The sequence below is a fragment of the Topomyia yanbarensis genome, chromosome 3 (assembly GCF_030247195.1).
Source record: "Topomyia yanbarensis strain Yona2022 chromosome 3, ASM3024719v1, whole genome shotgun sequence".
Lineage (NCBI taxonomy): Eukaryota > Metazoa > Arthropoda > Insecta > Diptera > Culicidae > Topomyia > Topomyia yanbarensis.
Window position 1 is genome coordinate 159,870,170 of NC_080672.1, and position 17,497 is coordinate 159,887,666.

Here is a 17,497-nt window from a genome sequence, read left to right on the forward strand (position 1 = left end):
TGAGTTTCTTCAACAAGCCGTCGGCAACCAGGTTCCACAACAAAAGTGGCAGAACGCCACTCTGAGGACAACCGCAAATACTCAACATGCATATCTCAGCTTGTCGCAGTGACGAGCAAAGACTGCGGTTACTAAGCATTGCGTTTATCCAACCCGATATACATGCAGATACCCCATGATCGCGCGTCGCTTCCAGAATAGACTGGAAGTACACATTTTCAAAAGCACCTTCAATATCAAAGAATACACCCAAGCTAGATTTCTTGAGCAAGAAGACCTTCTCAATATTGTAAACAACATCGTGAAGCAGAGTGATCGTGGATTTTCCACACTGATAAGCATGTTAAATTTCGTGTAGTGGATATTGAACTAAACTAACGTTCCTGATGTGATGATCGATGATCCGTTCCAAAGCTTTTAGAAGAAAGGAACATAAGCTGATAGGTTTAAAACTCTTGGCTTCCTCATAGCTTGAGCGCCCCTCTTTGGGAATAAATCTAACAGTTATATCTCTCTATGCTTTCAGGGTATACCCGGTACCAAGACTGAAAAGCATAATCTTTTTCAAGACTTGTTTGAGAATATCGAATCCATTTATTCGTCCGATTTTTATGGAGCAAAGCTGTCAATTGCCCACTTGACCGATTCGGTGGTAACCAATGTCCCACGAGTCCGAATCACCAGAATAAGATCTGAGAACATTGTTCAGCTCCTGAGCGATACAACCTGGAAAGTCTGCATCGAAGAGACCATTAAGAACATCTTTTTTGTCCGTCACATAAACTGCCGCTAGAAGCATAACTGTCCCATGTGCTATGGGAATCCCTATACACATTGGACAATTATGCTTCTAGCGGCAGTAAACACCGTCTCTAATTTTGAAGAAGTTCATCTGAAGATCTTTCGATTTCGAGAGAATTGTATTTAGCCTGCTAGCCTCGTTCAGACTAGAGACAATACTGCATAAGTGTTACCAGCCAGTCCGCTCTGAAGATCTAAGACATTTCTTATATGCAATACGAGCTGACCTGAAAGCCCTGGAGTCATCACGCTGACGCCGGTTCAAAGCTCTTCTCATATCCTTCTTCATTCTTTCAAGCTCAGCTAGTGATGTACCGATGGGAAAAAATCCATCTTCCCGGGTTTTTATTTTTGGGTTTTAACCGGGTTTTTTCCCAAATCATTTTAACCCGGACGAAATATGGGTTTTTTCGTTTTATCGAATGTATGATGTTCATTTAATGTTTTTTAACCTTTCGGCAGTCGCGCTAGTGCACTGAGTGCACGCTGCTCTGAAAATCTAGCGAAATCGTCTTAGGGCACCAGCGGCTGCTCGTTCAGTGGGCCATAAGCGCGACATCCGGAGGGTTAAAGAATGTTACATTTACATTCGAGAGACCGAAAATAAAAGTCGCAAGGATAAAACATACTGTGTAGAACCCACTCCAGATATCTTAGCATGTAAAAATCGAATATAAACATCAATCGTAAAAATCGGACAGAGATCCTTGAGCATGAGAACCGCTTAGAATAATCTCACCCGAAAAAGTCGGCAAGGATGAACCTCCAGTATAATTCTCTCACAGGAAATTCCGTACAACGTTTTTTATTTATTAACAGATTAAGGCCGAAGTGGCCTGTGCCGTATACAAAAGATTCCTCCATTCCACTCGGTCCATGGCCGCGCGTCGCCAGCCACGCAGTCTGCGAAGGGTCCGCAAATCGTCTTCCACCTGGTCGATCCATCGTGCTCGCTGCGCGCCACGTCTTCTTGTACCGGTCGGATTGCAATTGAGAACCGTTTTCACCGGGCTATTGTCCGACATTCTGGCTACGTGCCCAACCCACCGTAGTCGTCCGATTTTCGCGGTATGACAGATGAGCGGCTCCCCCAACAGCTGATGCAGCTCATGGTTCATTCGCCGTCTCCATGTGCCGTCTTCCATCTGCACTCCACCGTAGATGGTACGCAGCACTTTCCGTTCGAAGACACCAAATGCGCGTTGGTCCTTCACGAGCATGGTCCAGGTCTCGTGCCCGTAGAGAACTACCGGTCTAATCAGCGTCTTGTAGATGGTCAACTTCGTACGACGGCGAATTCTGTTCGACCGAAGTGTCTTGCGGAGGCCAAAGTAAGCACGATTTCCAGCCACGATGCGTCTACGAATCTCTCTGCTGGTATCATTGTCGGCAGTCACCAGTGAGCCCAAGTACACGAACTCTTCAACCACCTCGATTTCGTCGCCACCGATGCAAACTCGAAGCGGGCGGTTCTCATTCTCTTCTCGTGAACCTCTTCCTATCATGTACTTTGTCTTCGACATGTTGATGGCAAGTCCGACGCGCTTGGCTTCTCTTTTCAGTCTGATGTAGGCTTCCTCCATCTTCTCAAAGTTTCGTGCAATAATATCAACGTCATCGGCGAAGCCAAGTAGCTGAATGGACTTTGTGAAAATCGTACCACTCGTGTCGATCCCTGCTCTTCTTATTACACCTTCCAGCGCGATGTTGAATAACAGACACGAGAGACCATCACCTTGCCGTAACCCTCTGCGTGATTCGAAGGGACTCGAGAGCGTCCCTGAGACACGTACTATGCACATCACCCGATCCATCGTCGCCTTCACTAATCGCGTCAGTTTGTCCGGGAATCCGTACTCGTGCATAATCTGCCATAGCTGATCTCGATCGATAGTGTCGTATGCGGCTTTGAAGTCGATGAACAAATGATGTGTGGGCACATTGTACTCGCGGCATTTCTGCAGTACTTGACGAAGAGCGAACACCTGGTCCGTGGTAGATCGTTCGCTCATGAAACCCGTACAACGTTACATTCAAGATTAAAAAGGTGAACCAGCTCAAAGCTGAAAGCTCTCTAAAATAAAGATATATATATAAAAAAAGATTAAAAGTTGTATAAAGAAAAGTCCTTTGTAAGAACCGGATATACTTTTTTACGGTTTTTATTCTATAGGCCATAATCGAAAAGCTCGTGTCCGATTTTGAAACTTGAAGTTCAAATCCAATTTTCACATTCTAGTATATTTATAACGGGTTTTACGGAGCATTTTCTGTTCCTTCGACTTTAATTTCGGTCCATTCCACATTCCAACTTGTTTCACATAATTCTGCGAACAATTGTCATTGTTATTCGGACTAGTGAAAATTAGAATAATCGTGTGATGCCCAAACTACTTTTATTCTGCTTGTTACTCATTTTAGGGGTTCCTATACTTTTAGCGAAATAAAGTATTCACACAAAATTTTGAAAATACCTATTTAGTTCGGTGAAAAGTAAAAGTGAGTAAGATGCAGAAAACGAGTGGCCTTGAAATTCGTCTTTAGTATGAACAGTAATCAGAACTCTCACAAATCGCAATCCGAATTCTTTCGGCATCAACTACATCAGCAACAGTAGAAAAAATGTTTAGTACGTTTAGGTGGATTCACAGTAAGATACGCAATCGACTTAGCCCAAAACGTGTTGAAAACTATTATCACTAATTTAACCACAATATTTGTAAAGAAATGTTGGATCACCGCAGTGGCGTAGCCAGAAATTTGGTTTGGAGGGGGTTTTGATGAAAGTCGCAAATTTTTCTAAAAAATCTTAAAATTTAATATGAGTTTGATATATTTTTGAAAACTCAAAAACATAAGTAGTCAAATAGATGTCATTCCAGTCTACAAACAAGAAAGATCAACATGGAACAGTTTTCAAACCTCTATAGATTATTTTCTTGTATAATATGTCAATGTAGTCAAAAATTGCGATCTTTTAAAGTGGGATAAATGATCTAAAAAAATTTCAACGTTCAAGATCACCTAATATAATAATCCTTGACTTTGAAAGTTTGACAACTTCGGGAAGTTATCAACATAAAACAGCGCCTGCTTTGATATAGAAATTTTAGTGATTAATTCTCATAGAGGTAATTATGGTGAATTAATTTTTCAAAAATATTAAGAGACATGGTGCCTTCAGCAAAGTTTTTGATAATGTCAATATGAAGGCTACATGAATTCAACATATAGGGATTTAAATGGACTGGGCATGCTATATTTCTCTTAGTGAAGAAAAATTTAGGTGAAAACTATTTTTTCTGCGCTACGGATAAAATTGTTTGAAACATTCATTGCGAGTTGAGAACACAAAACCTATAACTAAATTATGGATGGATGGAACTGAAACTTGCGTTTCGACTTCACATCATCAGAATCCGACACTAACTTGGTGGGCGGACTAAGCTAGCGCCGAATTGAAGCTAGCTCCTGAAAATGGAATCAATCTTTGTGTTTTTGAGTCCTTTTAATATCTAGGAATTATTTGTTTTAAATCCAGTTCCCTTATTTTTTTGTAAGCTTCAAAGGCACCTTGAACGCAATGTGAATTTATTATTTAATTACCACAGAAGAGATTTATCAAATACAGTAATTTCAGAATAGCTTGTTGTAAAGGTTTTCTACTACTATATTTCGATACTCTGAATATGTGGGATATTTATGTCTTTGACAAAGTTGTTTGAAATAGCACTTTCGAAAACTTTGCTGGAGACATTAAGTCTCGACCCAAATTTGCTTAAAGAGTAATTCTTCTCTATAATTACTTCTAGGAGGATTAACCGTCAAAATTATTCTATCAGCAGATGAACACTTTTACGTTTTGAAATTCTTCAATGTTACTTAACATCGAAATTTGGCAGTTTCGAATGAATGTGATCGTGACTGTTAAAAATTTATCGAGCATTAATTTTACTTTTCTTCATTAGTCAACCTCACAACTTGCAGTACGTAGTACACCAAATTTTAGTACGCCATTCATTGCATCCTGCTAAGAGGCTATTCATATAGTTGATAATACAACAAAAATCCAATGCTCATAAAACCGATCCTGACCTACTAGAGACAAAATTACATCAGCTTTCAACTAGTTTCAGAAATGTTATTCTTGTTGTTAACCATATTGAATTGTTGTCTAAACTCTACACAATCTAAAAAAATACATTTTCAGCAAATGTTGAAATGTATGCAAATTTTCGGTAAACAAGCTTATGTTTTATATGCAATCAACCTATTCAAATTTAGATTCCCATTCGAAAAATAGTCTCTGATCCATATATTGAAGCATCTTTCCAAAAATGAGCTCATAATAATTCAGACAGTTATTTTATTTTACATTGAAGTAATTTGACAACTATGGGATTTTGGCTAAGAGATAAGTTACAAGATCCCCTTCCCACAATTTTCCAAAAGTTTTCATGACGCTTTAAACACAGTTCTCAATGTAGTGATCAGAGAATATTTTTCCAAAAATATTTTGTGGAATATTAAATTAAATTCGTCAGTATCATTTTTTTTTTTCAATCCAATTAATTTTGGTTTGGGGGGGGGGGGGGGGTTTAACCCCCAACCCCCCCCCCCCCCTGGCTACGCCACTGGATCACCGCTATAACAATGATTCAATCGAGGAAAACCATTCAGAATTCATATACATGCAAAACTTTATTACAATAATGCTCATAAATAAAATAAAAATGTTTGAATAACAATACATTAATGTTAAATTACTAAAATGTCAAAAAATTGCAAAAAACCCAATCTTCCCGCGAAAAACCGGTTTTAACCGGGAAAAAATCTTGGGTTTTTTTCCCAAAATTATAAAAACTCGATTTGGTACATCACTGAGCTCAGCCCTCCACCACGGGGTTCGCCTAATCGATTTAACGGTACGAAGTGGATAAGCTTCTTCGTAGGATGCTACTATGAATAAGTTTGTAGAATCCACGGCGTCATCTAAGTCGTCCAATTGACTAATTGTTGACAAATATCCATGATATTTGGTCGTCAAGTTTTTCAAAAAGAGGTCCCAGTTTGTAGATTTAGGATTACGATATGTTAGCACATTGAAGGTGACATCAAAATGATTGAAAAATACATATTTCTGCCCGGATAGAGACGGTTCAGTTTCATTTGGAACATCAATTACCCAGCTCATCCGAAATTCTTTCAGAGCAAAGCGTTATGTCTAACTCCTTCCCTCTCCCAGACCTCGCAAAAGTTGTTCGGTTTCCCACATTCAGAATGTAGAGATTTGCACTACTTATGTACTCCATCAGTCCAGAGCCTCTTGGATGATGTCTGAGCTGCCCCAAATGATGTTATGAACATTTGCATCACTGCCGATAATGAGTGGAAGCCCATTTCCGCTACAATATGATACAACGCTTTTCAAATCATCAGAAGGAGATGACTCGTTATGCGGTAGATATGCTGAACAATATTTGTACTACAAGGATGATGCTTCAATATTCCCTATGCTGTCTAGTAAAATCATTCTACATAATTAAAATCTATCAATAAAATGTTTATCTGTAAAGTGCATATAAGCCTTCCGCATAGTGGTGTACGAATATGAGTTTGTGTCATTGTAAGTTACCAGTTGATAATCTTCTTTTCCTGTAAACCAGTGAGAAATAGTTCCCGCATGGCAGTAATATTAAGATCTTTATATTCAAAATCACATATACCGATCCGTTCGGGAATTGTATTTTCGGGTCAATTTGTTATTCCTATACGTAGATGTAATAATCATGTGGGATGCTATGCTGTGTCAAATGTTCATCGATCCAATTTCTAAATGCGGCAACATTAACGTATACACCAGGAATTCCCGTTTCCCCGCATCCAATACCCCAGGCAACTATACCGGCCTGATAGTAACGGTTGGTCGTTCCTGGAATAGGGCAAACTAGAGGAGATCCTCCATCGCCTTTACAGGTATCTTTTCCTGGTTCTCCTCCGGCGCAAATGAAGCTCTTATTTAGGTTAAATCTTCTACCTAGTCGAGTTGTGCGTAAAGCGTCCTGACACTTGATGAAAGGCATTATGGGCAGCTCTATTTTCTTTAGAATAACTTGATATTTTCCTTCTTTTCCAAATACGTCCTTACCCCAACCAGAGGCAAAGCAACGATTTAAATCGAAATTATAATCCTGAGGAGGTAAGCACGCTGTATTCACAGTGTCAATAATTTCCGCCGGTTTATTAAGGAATAGCAAGGCTACATCGTTAAAAAGACCTCCCTTGTAAAATTTATCGTGCACAACTATCTCCATAACGTTTCGATCCTACAAACAAATAAAACAGAATTAAATATTTAAGGTAACCTTATTGTTTCTTGTTCCAGAATACCTGATGATCATAGATTTCATTGGTAGTTTGAGTATCCCATTCTCCAAGGCGTATTTTAATCTCATGAGGCTGTTTGTTTTGTACACAGTGGGCAGCGGTCAACACAACCTGAGGATGGATCAGAGATCCACCACACTGATATACATTGATGACCTGATCTAAGGCTTTTTCTTCTTTCAAAATTGCAACCATCCAAGGGAATTCACCGTACTCAGATTCACCGTCATTGTTGCCGGTGATTCGGAATCCAACTCCATCGGCATGGCGAATCCCACATCCCACGTTTTCTTGCGAAGGAACAAGTGGATTTGCTGTTACATCTGGAAATAATGCCAATTATATTATAATGCCATGAATATAATGATTATTCTACAATCTAGCTTGCTTGCATTAAGAGAAATTCCACTGCTTTTGCGGTTTATTTTGTAACATTCTTTCGTGCATTTCGTGCAGAACCCATGCATCAAAAATGTGACCAGTACTAACCGTGTGAGCTATCTTTATGACCATAAGCGCCATACGAGTATTTACCAGAATGTTTCTCTGTAAAGTGCCCTCCATAAGCACCACCTGTAGATTTTTGATGACCACCCTTTACTCCACCTGCAGTAAAATCTTGTTGTTTAATAAACGTTCCTCCTGCACTGGCTCCAGATGTATTTATTGTTTGATCTTTTATGATACCCTTACTATCAGGTAAAATAGTTTCTGAACCATGTCCAATTCCTACAGGTCGCACTATAGTCGGCCCAGTCCCATAAAGAGTATGATGTGATTCACTTCCTGCGCTGCTGGAAGAATACTTGTCGGTTTCTCCATGGTTTAAATCATGTGTTACCTTTGTCGTATGCTTTCCATCGATACCAGACAGGCCAGCAGAGGAACCATGTAAAGTACCGCCTACTGATCCTGTTGTACCAGTACTCTGCACTCCTATAGTATCAGTAGCACTTCCAGTTTGTTCTCGAACAAAACCTCCGGAATCAGAACCTGATAAGGAACCCGATATAGATTCTGTAAATCCTCCTGCTGATACCTTTTCAGGTGAAATCACAGCTTCTCCAATAAGTTGTCCCTGTGATAAAGAACTGCCAGTATAAACTGCGCTAGGTTCAACATTACTACCTTTAAATATACCAGAACCAGTAATACCACTTTTGTGTACTTTATCGGATCCTAATGTAGCTGATGATTCTTTTGTGCTTGAAACTCCTTCCGCTGGTATCAACGAACCGATTCCAAAATGTCCAGGTGGTTTGGCATCTACACCAGATGAACCTCCTGGCAATTTTCCGGTTGTAGTAGTGCTTTGTGTGCCTTCACTTAAATGTCCAAGAGAGTCCACTGCGGCACCCAACCCAGATCCACTTGGGTCATGCGTAACTCCCGAGATTGGGTATCCAGTTGATAATTGACCAGCCGAAATGCCAGTCATATCATTTTTCTTCACTTCACTAGTAGAAACACCACTACTAATAAGCCCTGATGTTTGCTCGCTTTGTGCAGATACACTCGAAATACCGGCACCAGATTCTGGTAAACTAGGGCTTTTTATTCCAGAATGAATTGAGACATCATCAACAGACTGACCTGGAGATTTGTTTCCTGCACCAGCAGTTGGCATACTTCCTACAGGTATTTTAGAATCGCTACCATAGTATCCTGTTTTTTGGCTTCCGTCTGAACCTTCAAAATCGTTTGTACCTGGAACCTCAATTTCTCCAGTAGGAGGGATAGATTGATTTTCAGGCTCAAGTCCAGGCGAAAAACTTCCTGGCACTTCTCCATGTGGGTATAGTGATCCACCACCTAACTGTTCACTGACTCCAGATCCAATGGGATGCTGCAGGCCTCCTGAAATACTTTCTGGATTATCCAAGCTCTGACTACCAGATAAAGATCCTGACAACGGACCAGAAAATGATTCATTTTCAATTTGTCCCTTAGTTTGATTGAATAGTGAAGGATCCGTATTACTGGGTAATTGAATTTCTCCGGAAGTTATTGAATTAGCTCCAGACTGATTACCAGATGAAGACCCAGTCGATGTATTAGAAAACGGCATATTTTCCACCAGCGTTTGACTGCCAATCTGGGAACCAGACGAAGTACTTGCCTCAGATTCTGTATGACTAGGAACATGCACTTCTTTGGCTGTGATAGAATAACTGCCTGCAGGACCTCCACTCAACGTTCTTCCAGATTGGCCACTAGCCTGACTACCAGAGAAAGATTCAGACGACGAACCAGTAACCGAAACACTTCCCAACTGTCCTGATTGCCCTGCAGATTGGTTGCCCGAAAGAGCTTCAGTCCCAGTTGGTATTTGACAAGGTACTTTCAATTCACCGGATGTGACAGAAGAACTGTCCGTACTAGCACCACTCTGCGATCCTATCGGTTGACCAATGCCATGACTACCAGGAAAAGCCGAACCAGTAATCGAACTACTTCCAAACTGTCCTGATTGGCTCCCATATTGGCTGCCTGACAGATCGCTAGTCCCGGATTCTGTGTGACTAGGCACTTGCATTCCTCCAGATGTGATAGAAGAGCTGCCCGCACTAGCACCACTCTGTGATTCTCCAGTTTGAAAATTGCTCTGACTACCCGTGGAAGCTCCAGATGTAGAACCACTCACTGAACCACTTCCAAACTGCCCGGATTGCCCCACAGATTGGCTGCCCGAAAGAGCACTAGTCCCAGTTGCTATATGACTAGGTACTTGCAATCCACCGGATGTGACAGAAGAACTGCCCGCACTAGCACCACTCTGCGATCCTGTCGATTGATCAATGCCATGGGTACCAGGGAAAGCTCCAGATACCGAGCCAGTGACCGAACTACTTCCAAACTGTCCTGGTTTGCTCCCATATTGGCTGACTGGCACTGCCAGTCCTCCAGATGTAATAGAAGAGCTACCGGCACTGGCACTACTCTGTGATCCTCCAGTTTGTAAATTTCCCTGACTACCAACGAAAGCTCCAGATGTCGAACCACTTACTGAACCAGTCCCAAACTGCCCGGAGTGCCCCACAGATTGGCTGCCAGCATACGAACTAGATGACGCACTAACTCCTGATCCTACCATACCAGGTACTTGAGGTGCTCCGGTAAAACCACCCGCATTATTAACACTTCCAAATTGCCCGCCGCTTCCAACTACATAGTTAAACAACCCACTTATTTGGGGTGGATACTGACCAATCTGCAAATTTCCCAAGTGGGGCTTGCCCCATGGAAACATTCCCCCAAACATTTCTACAGGTGATCCACTACCGTAACCTAAACTACCACCACCAATGAAACCTTGTCCATGACAATTACCGTAACCACCAGCTCCTATTTGCGGACCAAGAGGTGGAATATCTGCTCCACTTCCTCCAACAGCACCACCACCGATTGGTCCACCTCCTGTTGCGCCCCCGCCCCCATTTCCTATTGGACCAACGCCTGCACCTCCGGTTCCTATTGGGTGAACACCTCCACCTTGTATTGATTCGCTACCGAATCCTCCACCACCGGTTGAACTTCCTCCAATACCTCCACCTGCGGTAGGCACTCCGCCAGCTCCTCCGCCTCCATTTCCTATCGGGCCAATGCCTCCGTTTCCGGTTCCTATTGGGTGGACACCTCCACCTTGTATTTGTTCGCTACCGAATCCTCCACCACCGGTTGAACTTCCTCCAATTCCTCCACCTCCTGTAGGCACACCGCCCGCTCCTCCGTTCCCTATTGGTCCACCTCCTACTCCTCCGCCACCAATCGCACCACCACCTCCTGCGTCAACACTATTGAGATTTTCGTGAGTCGTGGGAGGAACAGGAATTATCTCTCCGTGACTAGACGGTGGTTGCACAACTTCTTGCCCGCCAGAAAATGGAGGTTCAACGATTTCTTCATCTTCTTCATTTGGAATCTTACAACACTTCAGAAGATAGTGTTCGCAGGGATCGTCAGGGTTAAACCTAGAAAACAAACCTTTATTAATTGTCTTTCTATTATATGTAACAGCAGTTTGTGCGAATGAAATGAAGTAGCGATGTTGAAATTACTGTTGGTGACCATGTCTCAAAGCGTGCTTTTCAAACAACTGGGTGAGATGATCGATGAACGACACCCACTTCGACAATTCCTGCGACAAAACGGCCAAAACTATCAACACTTTAGCTAGCCGTACTCTAATTCGACCAAGCAATAGAAAAGGCGTCTTCTGGCTTATGTATTGTTGTCGATACTGAGGTATAGAATTCTTGCCTGGATTGTGGCGCTGGAAACACAGCGGAACCGAATATCTTACAAGATGTTGACGTAAAAGGAGGTTGATTCAGATTATATCAGCCGTCTTCCAGAACGAGGGAAGAAATGAAAAAGAATGAAGAAACGAATACATTTTTGACAGAAAAAACTGTTCCTTTTTTACTACATTACTTTGGAATCTTTGAAGCATCTTTGAAAAGAGTACCAATTTCATACAAATTTGATCTACTCTTCTATATACGTCCTTGGTCATAAGATATCATTGGTGAAATTTGGAAATATGTTTTTTCCGCTTTAAGGTGGGACCTTTTCAGCGCTCAGATTCCTCTACACTATTCCATTAAAACAAACCATTGTTCAAAAAGGAGAATATTTTTGGAAATCGGCTTATTAACCAGTAAACCCCATACAAATCTAAAACTTTGACAAAATTTTAATTGCTTTCCCGGGCGATTTTAGATCGATTTATAATTTTCAACATATTTGTAGACAATGAAATATCCCACCAGATTCTCACTTTTAGTAATATTTAATTGTTTATAGCAATACCTAGTGGCAAAAATGTCAAACAGTTTCATTGCAAAACCTATATTTTCAAACAAAAAATATTTAAAATAAAAAGTTGTTCTGGAGTCCCCGACCGATTATTTTGCGATCGGTTGCAAATGAAAGAGAAATGTTCATTCTATCACATACTGAAGTTTTAGAGATACCGATTTTTTTTTCGAATAATGTTCTATCAAACACACCGTGTAAAATATATAATATATCAGTGTATTGAACGCAAATCCAAAGAGAAAGAATTCAAAATTTCAACCAATTTTGGGAGGTTAACTTACAAAGACAGTTTTATCTCACTTAGCATTGAAGTAGAATGGAGATATTATGCCTTTGCTCTTATAACATGTGTACTAACAAACATTGTAATCATTGAAATCAGCATATATAAAAATGACATCTCGATCAAGGGGGGTATCCCTGTTGTTAAAAAATACCTCTAAATTTAAGTATTAAACAATACCGTTAAGACCGTTAAGAAGAACAATTCAAAACTGAACTTGTTTAAAAGGAGAGCAAGTTTCCGGACAGTAAGTACATCAATGATATTGATTTATTTCTGGTCATATTTATCTACCGAGAGACAAAAAACCCAAGCGAAAATATTATTCAAATTTAAAATTCAAATTAACGCGAAAGTGGCTAAATGTCAGTCATTGGTGTCTACGATGGTACTTATTAACGTAACAATCCCTTTCTGCTGGTACTGTATATCTACAAATTCTGAACTGAACTGAATTTTTGTCTAAATATAGTTTTACCAGAGACCTCGTGTATGCAATTGTTTTTCTGTCCTCTTATAGAGATTATTTTCTCTCGTGTTTTCATCGAAAAAATAATGTATGCGTATAATAAAGCTTCATCGAAATAATAATAATGCAACTTTTGTTTCCACTTTTCGCCAACACTCCCAATATTGTCAACCGATCTTTTGTAATAATAGAGCGATTAAGACAAAATAGATCAATTGTCTTACCTGAATAGTTTTTATCATTTATAAGTTCCAAGATATTCACTATCTAACTTTAAAAATCGTTTTTCTCGAAATGTGACAATGGCGCTTGTCATAAGATAGCACAACAGTGACGACTTTAAAGCTAACTAATAAAGTTAGTTTATAAGAATTTAAAATATATAGATTAATTATGAATAATATGAGTATTTGAGCCTTCAATGGTGTAACCAACACGTAGACGATCTTCACTGGGAATCTGCAACACATTTTAGTTTACCTAACTGAACGCTGAGCCAATCATGATCTGACAACTGCTTAAAGGGTTACACTACCGTCATACGCATAATTGTCCCATGTTTTATGGGATTTAATATTTGAAAAATCGGTTTTTTATTGGCCTAAAATGTGCTTTATGGTCTTAAAAAGGATTTTTTCAAACATGTACTGTGGCTTCTATATATAAATGTTCACATTTTCAATTCAATCGCAATTCCTTTTTGTGTTACTATGTTTTAATTGCCGCAAGGTTCTACTGTATCGATTTTGTTGGCTATTTTCGGCAAATTTGAGACTAAGAGAAACGAAAGCAATGAAATTGAAAGACGGATAGGTATTCTAGAGCGAATCAGTTATAAACTTAGAACGGAAAACTAGAACTAGGCAGGCTCATATGGGCATGATCGAAAGGAAATGTGAAGAATTCTTTGCCTTCTGCAGAGTAGGAGTTGGACGTTGCACCCAAGTCTTCACATTTCCTTTCGATCATGCCCATATGAGCCTGCCTAGTTCTAGTTTTCCATTCTTAGTTTATAACTGATTCGCTCTAGAATACCTATCCGTCTTTCAATTTCATTGCTTTCGTTTCTCTTAGTCTCAAATTTGCCGAAAATAGCCAACAAAATCGATACAGTAATTCCTTTTTGTATATCCTCCAGTGGCGTATCCAGGGGAAGGGTCTTGGGGGTTCGGACCCCCCTCCGAAATTATTTTATTTGTTGAGAAATTTTAAATGAGTTTAAAGTTTATATTAGTTTCAAACTCAAAATCACTCCAAAGAAAAATTTACCAGCGAAACTGGTATTCATTAAATAAGATATGTAATACGTATTAAAAATTGTACAATTTTCATTTTAAAATCGAAAATTCGGACCCCTCCCGAAATTTTTTCTGGGTCCGCCCCTGATACCCTCAGTAAAAATTAAAACCGCATTTTTCTCGAAACCATTTGTTTAAGCGAGCCGGCAATGTAACTCGAACAAATGATTTTTATTGTTCTTGAATTTTCACAGTATATTCAAAATAGCTTTCTCCAGCGACAAACCTAGGATTTTTAAGAATCAATTTTGTGTCGATTTTTATAACATTTTCAGTGTTAATTATTTTAAAATTGTGCCATTTCACGAAAAATATTTATTGAGTTTCATAACAGGTATTATAAATTCCATTGCATAAGATCTCGATTCTTAAGAGGAGAGCGTTGGCTAAGGTTAATCTATAAAAAAGTCACATTTAAATCAATTGTTGTGACAATACAAAGAGCGTTCATTCAATTCTCATATAATAATGCCACAATTGAACAATATTTCCACAACTTTTCATGGGAAAATACTGAAAATTGAGCGAGTGACAGCGAATCTCCGAAGGCGCCTCGCCGAAAATATGTTATGCGGTGTACATCGTAACTCAACTACCACAAAATATCTAAATACTGGTCGCAGTGGTTCGTCTCCAACAAAATAAAATCGTAACTCGAAATCTAATACACCTATTATGGGAGCTCTATTATTTTTTTCTCGAGTTTTGAATTTTTCACTTCACTTTGAAGCCAAATACCCGATTTTCACTAAAAAGATCAGCTAACATGTTATTGTGAAAATAATAATAATAATTTTGTAAAACGCTTTTGCAACTACCTGGGCAATGACAGAAAGGAAAACTGTGCGAAATTTCCAAACTATTGGCCCAGGATATTTCGAGTTATGGTGTACACCGCCTTTTCAAGGTGCCTCCTGAATCCTCCAATTTTCAATAGTTTGCAATAAAAATTTAGCAGCACATTGCTCAAATATTTCATTATTGCATGGAAATTGACTGAATAGACGAACACTCTCTGTATCGCTAAACATTTTTTTAGAACGACGCTTTTTTCACCGAAAGTAACTTAAAAGTCTGCAAACTTGTCAAAGAGTCGCACTGTCACACAATTGTTTCTTGTTTCCGATATTGAAAATGCATCTCCGATATACGTTTTCTGTATTCATCGAATGCCGAAATGAAAAGTAATGAACTCAGAAATGTATTAATTTTATTATATTATTACCTGATATCGATTAAATTGGAACCATCTGTGACGAGTTCACCATCTCTGCAAAGATGTAGTTTAACGCACTCTCCTCCTGGGCATTTCTGGCGGAATAGAAAGCAATACATAACAACAATAAAATCATAATGTTATATCAATACGTACGATAACCTCTTCCTGTGCATATGCCAAGGTCAGACTGAACGCCAAAATCAGGCCTAACCAGAGACTAGCCATTATCCGTTGAGCTGAAAGCAAAAATATGATTAAGAACGATTGCAGTTCCGTATTCTTGTGGTTCTGCGATAACCTTTTCAAATTAAGTAATATTATATGGTGTGTACTTCAACACGAAATAATCGTCATTCGTAAATTCTAAAAGCATTATTGATAATTTATTTAAATCAAAATCACCCGGCTCCGAACTGTGCTACAAGCATTTGTTCTTTTTGTAGGTCATCGCAGTAATACAATTTAATCTGACCTGAAGCGAAAACAACGCACGTTAGCGAACGGGCTTTTCGATTAGCCGGATATCCCCAACGATTGGGGTTTTTCGCTGGTCGTGGGTTTCATGTTCCATCATTTACAGAAGAACCGGTTCACTAGAAAGTGATCCGTTGGTTTGCTTAACATTATTTCGTTTTTCCCATCTATGGACTTATCGGCTCGACAATCAGTTACGAAACAAATTATTACATGATGACGTTTTTGAACTTGCTCATTGCTTTTAAGGCATGTCCATTCAAATAGTTAAAAGGAAGTTAATACGATCAGTATATATTGGCAAAACTATTAATCATAATATAAATGGAAAAAAGTAACATACACGCACATATACAATCCTGACAAATTGTGAACAGATCAATTGCATTAAATATTGCATGTGTTGCACTAACAATACGTTCTACAATAATTGGTCTGAAAATCCCATTATTTCTGCTGGATCTGACGCGACGGTCTTAAAAAATATACAAGAAGGTGAACAAAATGCTTTATATTTTATGCCCAGTGATTTGAAACTTTGTTTAATCAAGTTCGTATCCTTTGCTTCCCGTGAGTTGTTTAATCAGAAACCCCCATGAATCGTAGCCCTTTATGGTAGTATTGTTTACTTCTATACATTACTAACGTCTGAACGCCTTCTAAACTTGTTATGTAGTTTGGGATCAAATTGTTGGTTGAGAATAGGAACATCTAAATTTTTGCAAAGCACATGTGTTAACCGTGCCAGAGCTGTTGATCTGTTTATTAATCAATGACACAATCAGATACGGAATTCAAAAACAATAAGTTTAGTAATCGGCAAAACGTGCAGATCTGATTATTGGGTTCAAATCCAAATAATATATACTACAATGTGGAACAAAAATATAGATCCTAAACGAAAATGGTCAAGCCTTCAAAATAAATAAAGTTTTCAACCTATCATCTCTTACAAGCCAACGTCAGTTGGTGTTTATGTTCGAGTAGGCAATATTACCAATAAGTTTAATTTTCCCATTAACGATACATTCATGAATAAATAATGCCTCATTAGAAACAAAGACGAAATGATCTTCGTTCTATTGTAGCCGCAAGGTCATTAAGCTGACGAACTATGCAGCAACCAAAACTTGTTTTTCCTTCAATACTGCCCAACGGAATCACTTATAAATAACAGTGTATTCGTACACAAAAAACATTCTGTTCTTAAACTAGAATCACGATCTCCGATCGGCACTTGTTAAATTAACAATAAAATCAGCTAACCTTTAACACATGAAAACCGGCACTCTTCGCGTACCTTGAATTTTAACAAATCTGCACGCAAACAGAAGTGAAAAGAAAGTTCACTAATTCTAGGACTGCGCGGCTGCACGATCAGCCTGAGACTGAAGTTGGAAGTTCTGCCTCTTGCTAAAGTAATATGCACGACCAAAAAAAATCACCGCGTGGTTGTCTGTGTCTGAGAACTGCGATCAAAGATTGTGGCTTGTATCGCTATCACCGAATACTGGGATGATGCAGGAATGGATGGGGCACGTCATGCACAAAAACAGAGGTTTGAATTAGTTGATTAAACTAGGCAGTTCGTGCCGAGAGTATTCAGGCTCTTGAAGATGGTCGAAAACTTGGATATAAATAAATAATGGCTAGCACACCAAAACATATTAGTAATACAGTTTACGTAAACAAAATTGTATCGTAATTTATTGGCTGATCATAGAATTTTACATGTTTTAACCTGT

General features: G+C 39.2%; 1 protein-coding gene across 2 annotated transcripts; it reads right to left on the reverse strand.

The window, feature by feature from the left end:
- Positions 1 to 6,524: 6,524 nt before the first annotated feature.
- On the reverse strand, positions 6,525 to 17,171 carry LOC131689290 (uncharacterized transmembrane protein DDB_G0289901-like). 2 transcript variants are annotated; one of them, XM_058974274.1, is made up of 6 exons: positions 17,019 to 17,171; positions 15,432 to 15,514; positions 15,285 to 15,370; positions 7,678 to 11,159; positions 7,192 to 7,511; positions 6,525 to 7,127 (listed from the first exon to the last, which is right to left on the reverse strand). In XM_058974274.1, exons 2-6 carry the CDS (start codon positions 15,501 to 15,503, stop codon positions 6,570 to 6,572), a joined length of 4,518 nt encoding a protein of 1,505 aa, XP_058830257.1. In that variant the 5' UTR covers positions 15,504 to 15,514; positions 17,019 to 17,171; the 3' UTR covers positions 6,525 to 6,569. The 2 variants fall into 2 exon arrangements, with proteins under 2 accessions (XP_058830257.1, XP_058830258.1); XM_058974275.1 differs by having other exon boundaries at positions 17,053 to 17,168.
- Between the last annotated feature and the right edge of the window lie 326 nt (positions 17,172 to 17,497).

What these genes read in the sequence shown, in the direction of transcription:
- LOC131689290 (XM_058974274.1), bottom strand. Translation starts at nt 15,503, where the DNA reads ATGGCTAGTCTCTGGTTAGGCCTGATTTTGGCGTTCAGTCTGACCTTG. An exon ending in ATGCACAGGAAGAGGTTATC is followed by an intron (nt 15,371 to 15,431) that starts GTACGTATTGAT and finishes CTATTCCGCCAG; the next exon opens with AAATGCCCAGGAGGAGAGTG. An exon ending in TCATAAAGATAGCTCACACG is followed by an intron (nt 7,512 to 7,677) that starts GTTAGTACTGGT and finishes CATTATTTCCAG; the next exon opens with ATGTAACAGCAAATCCACTT.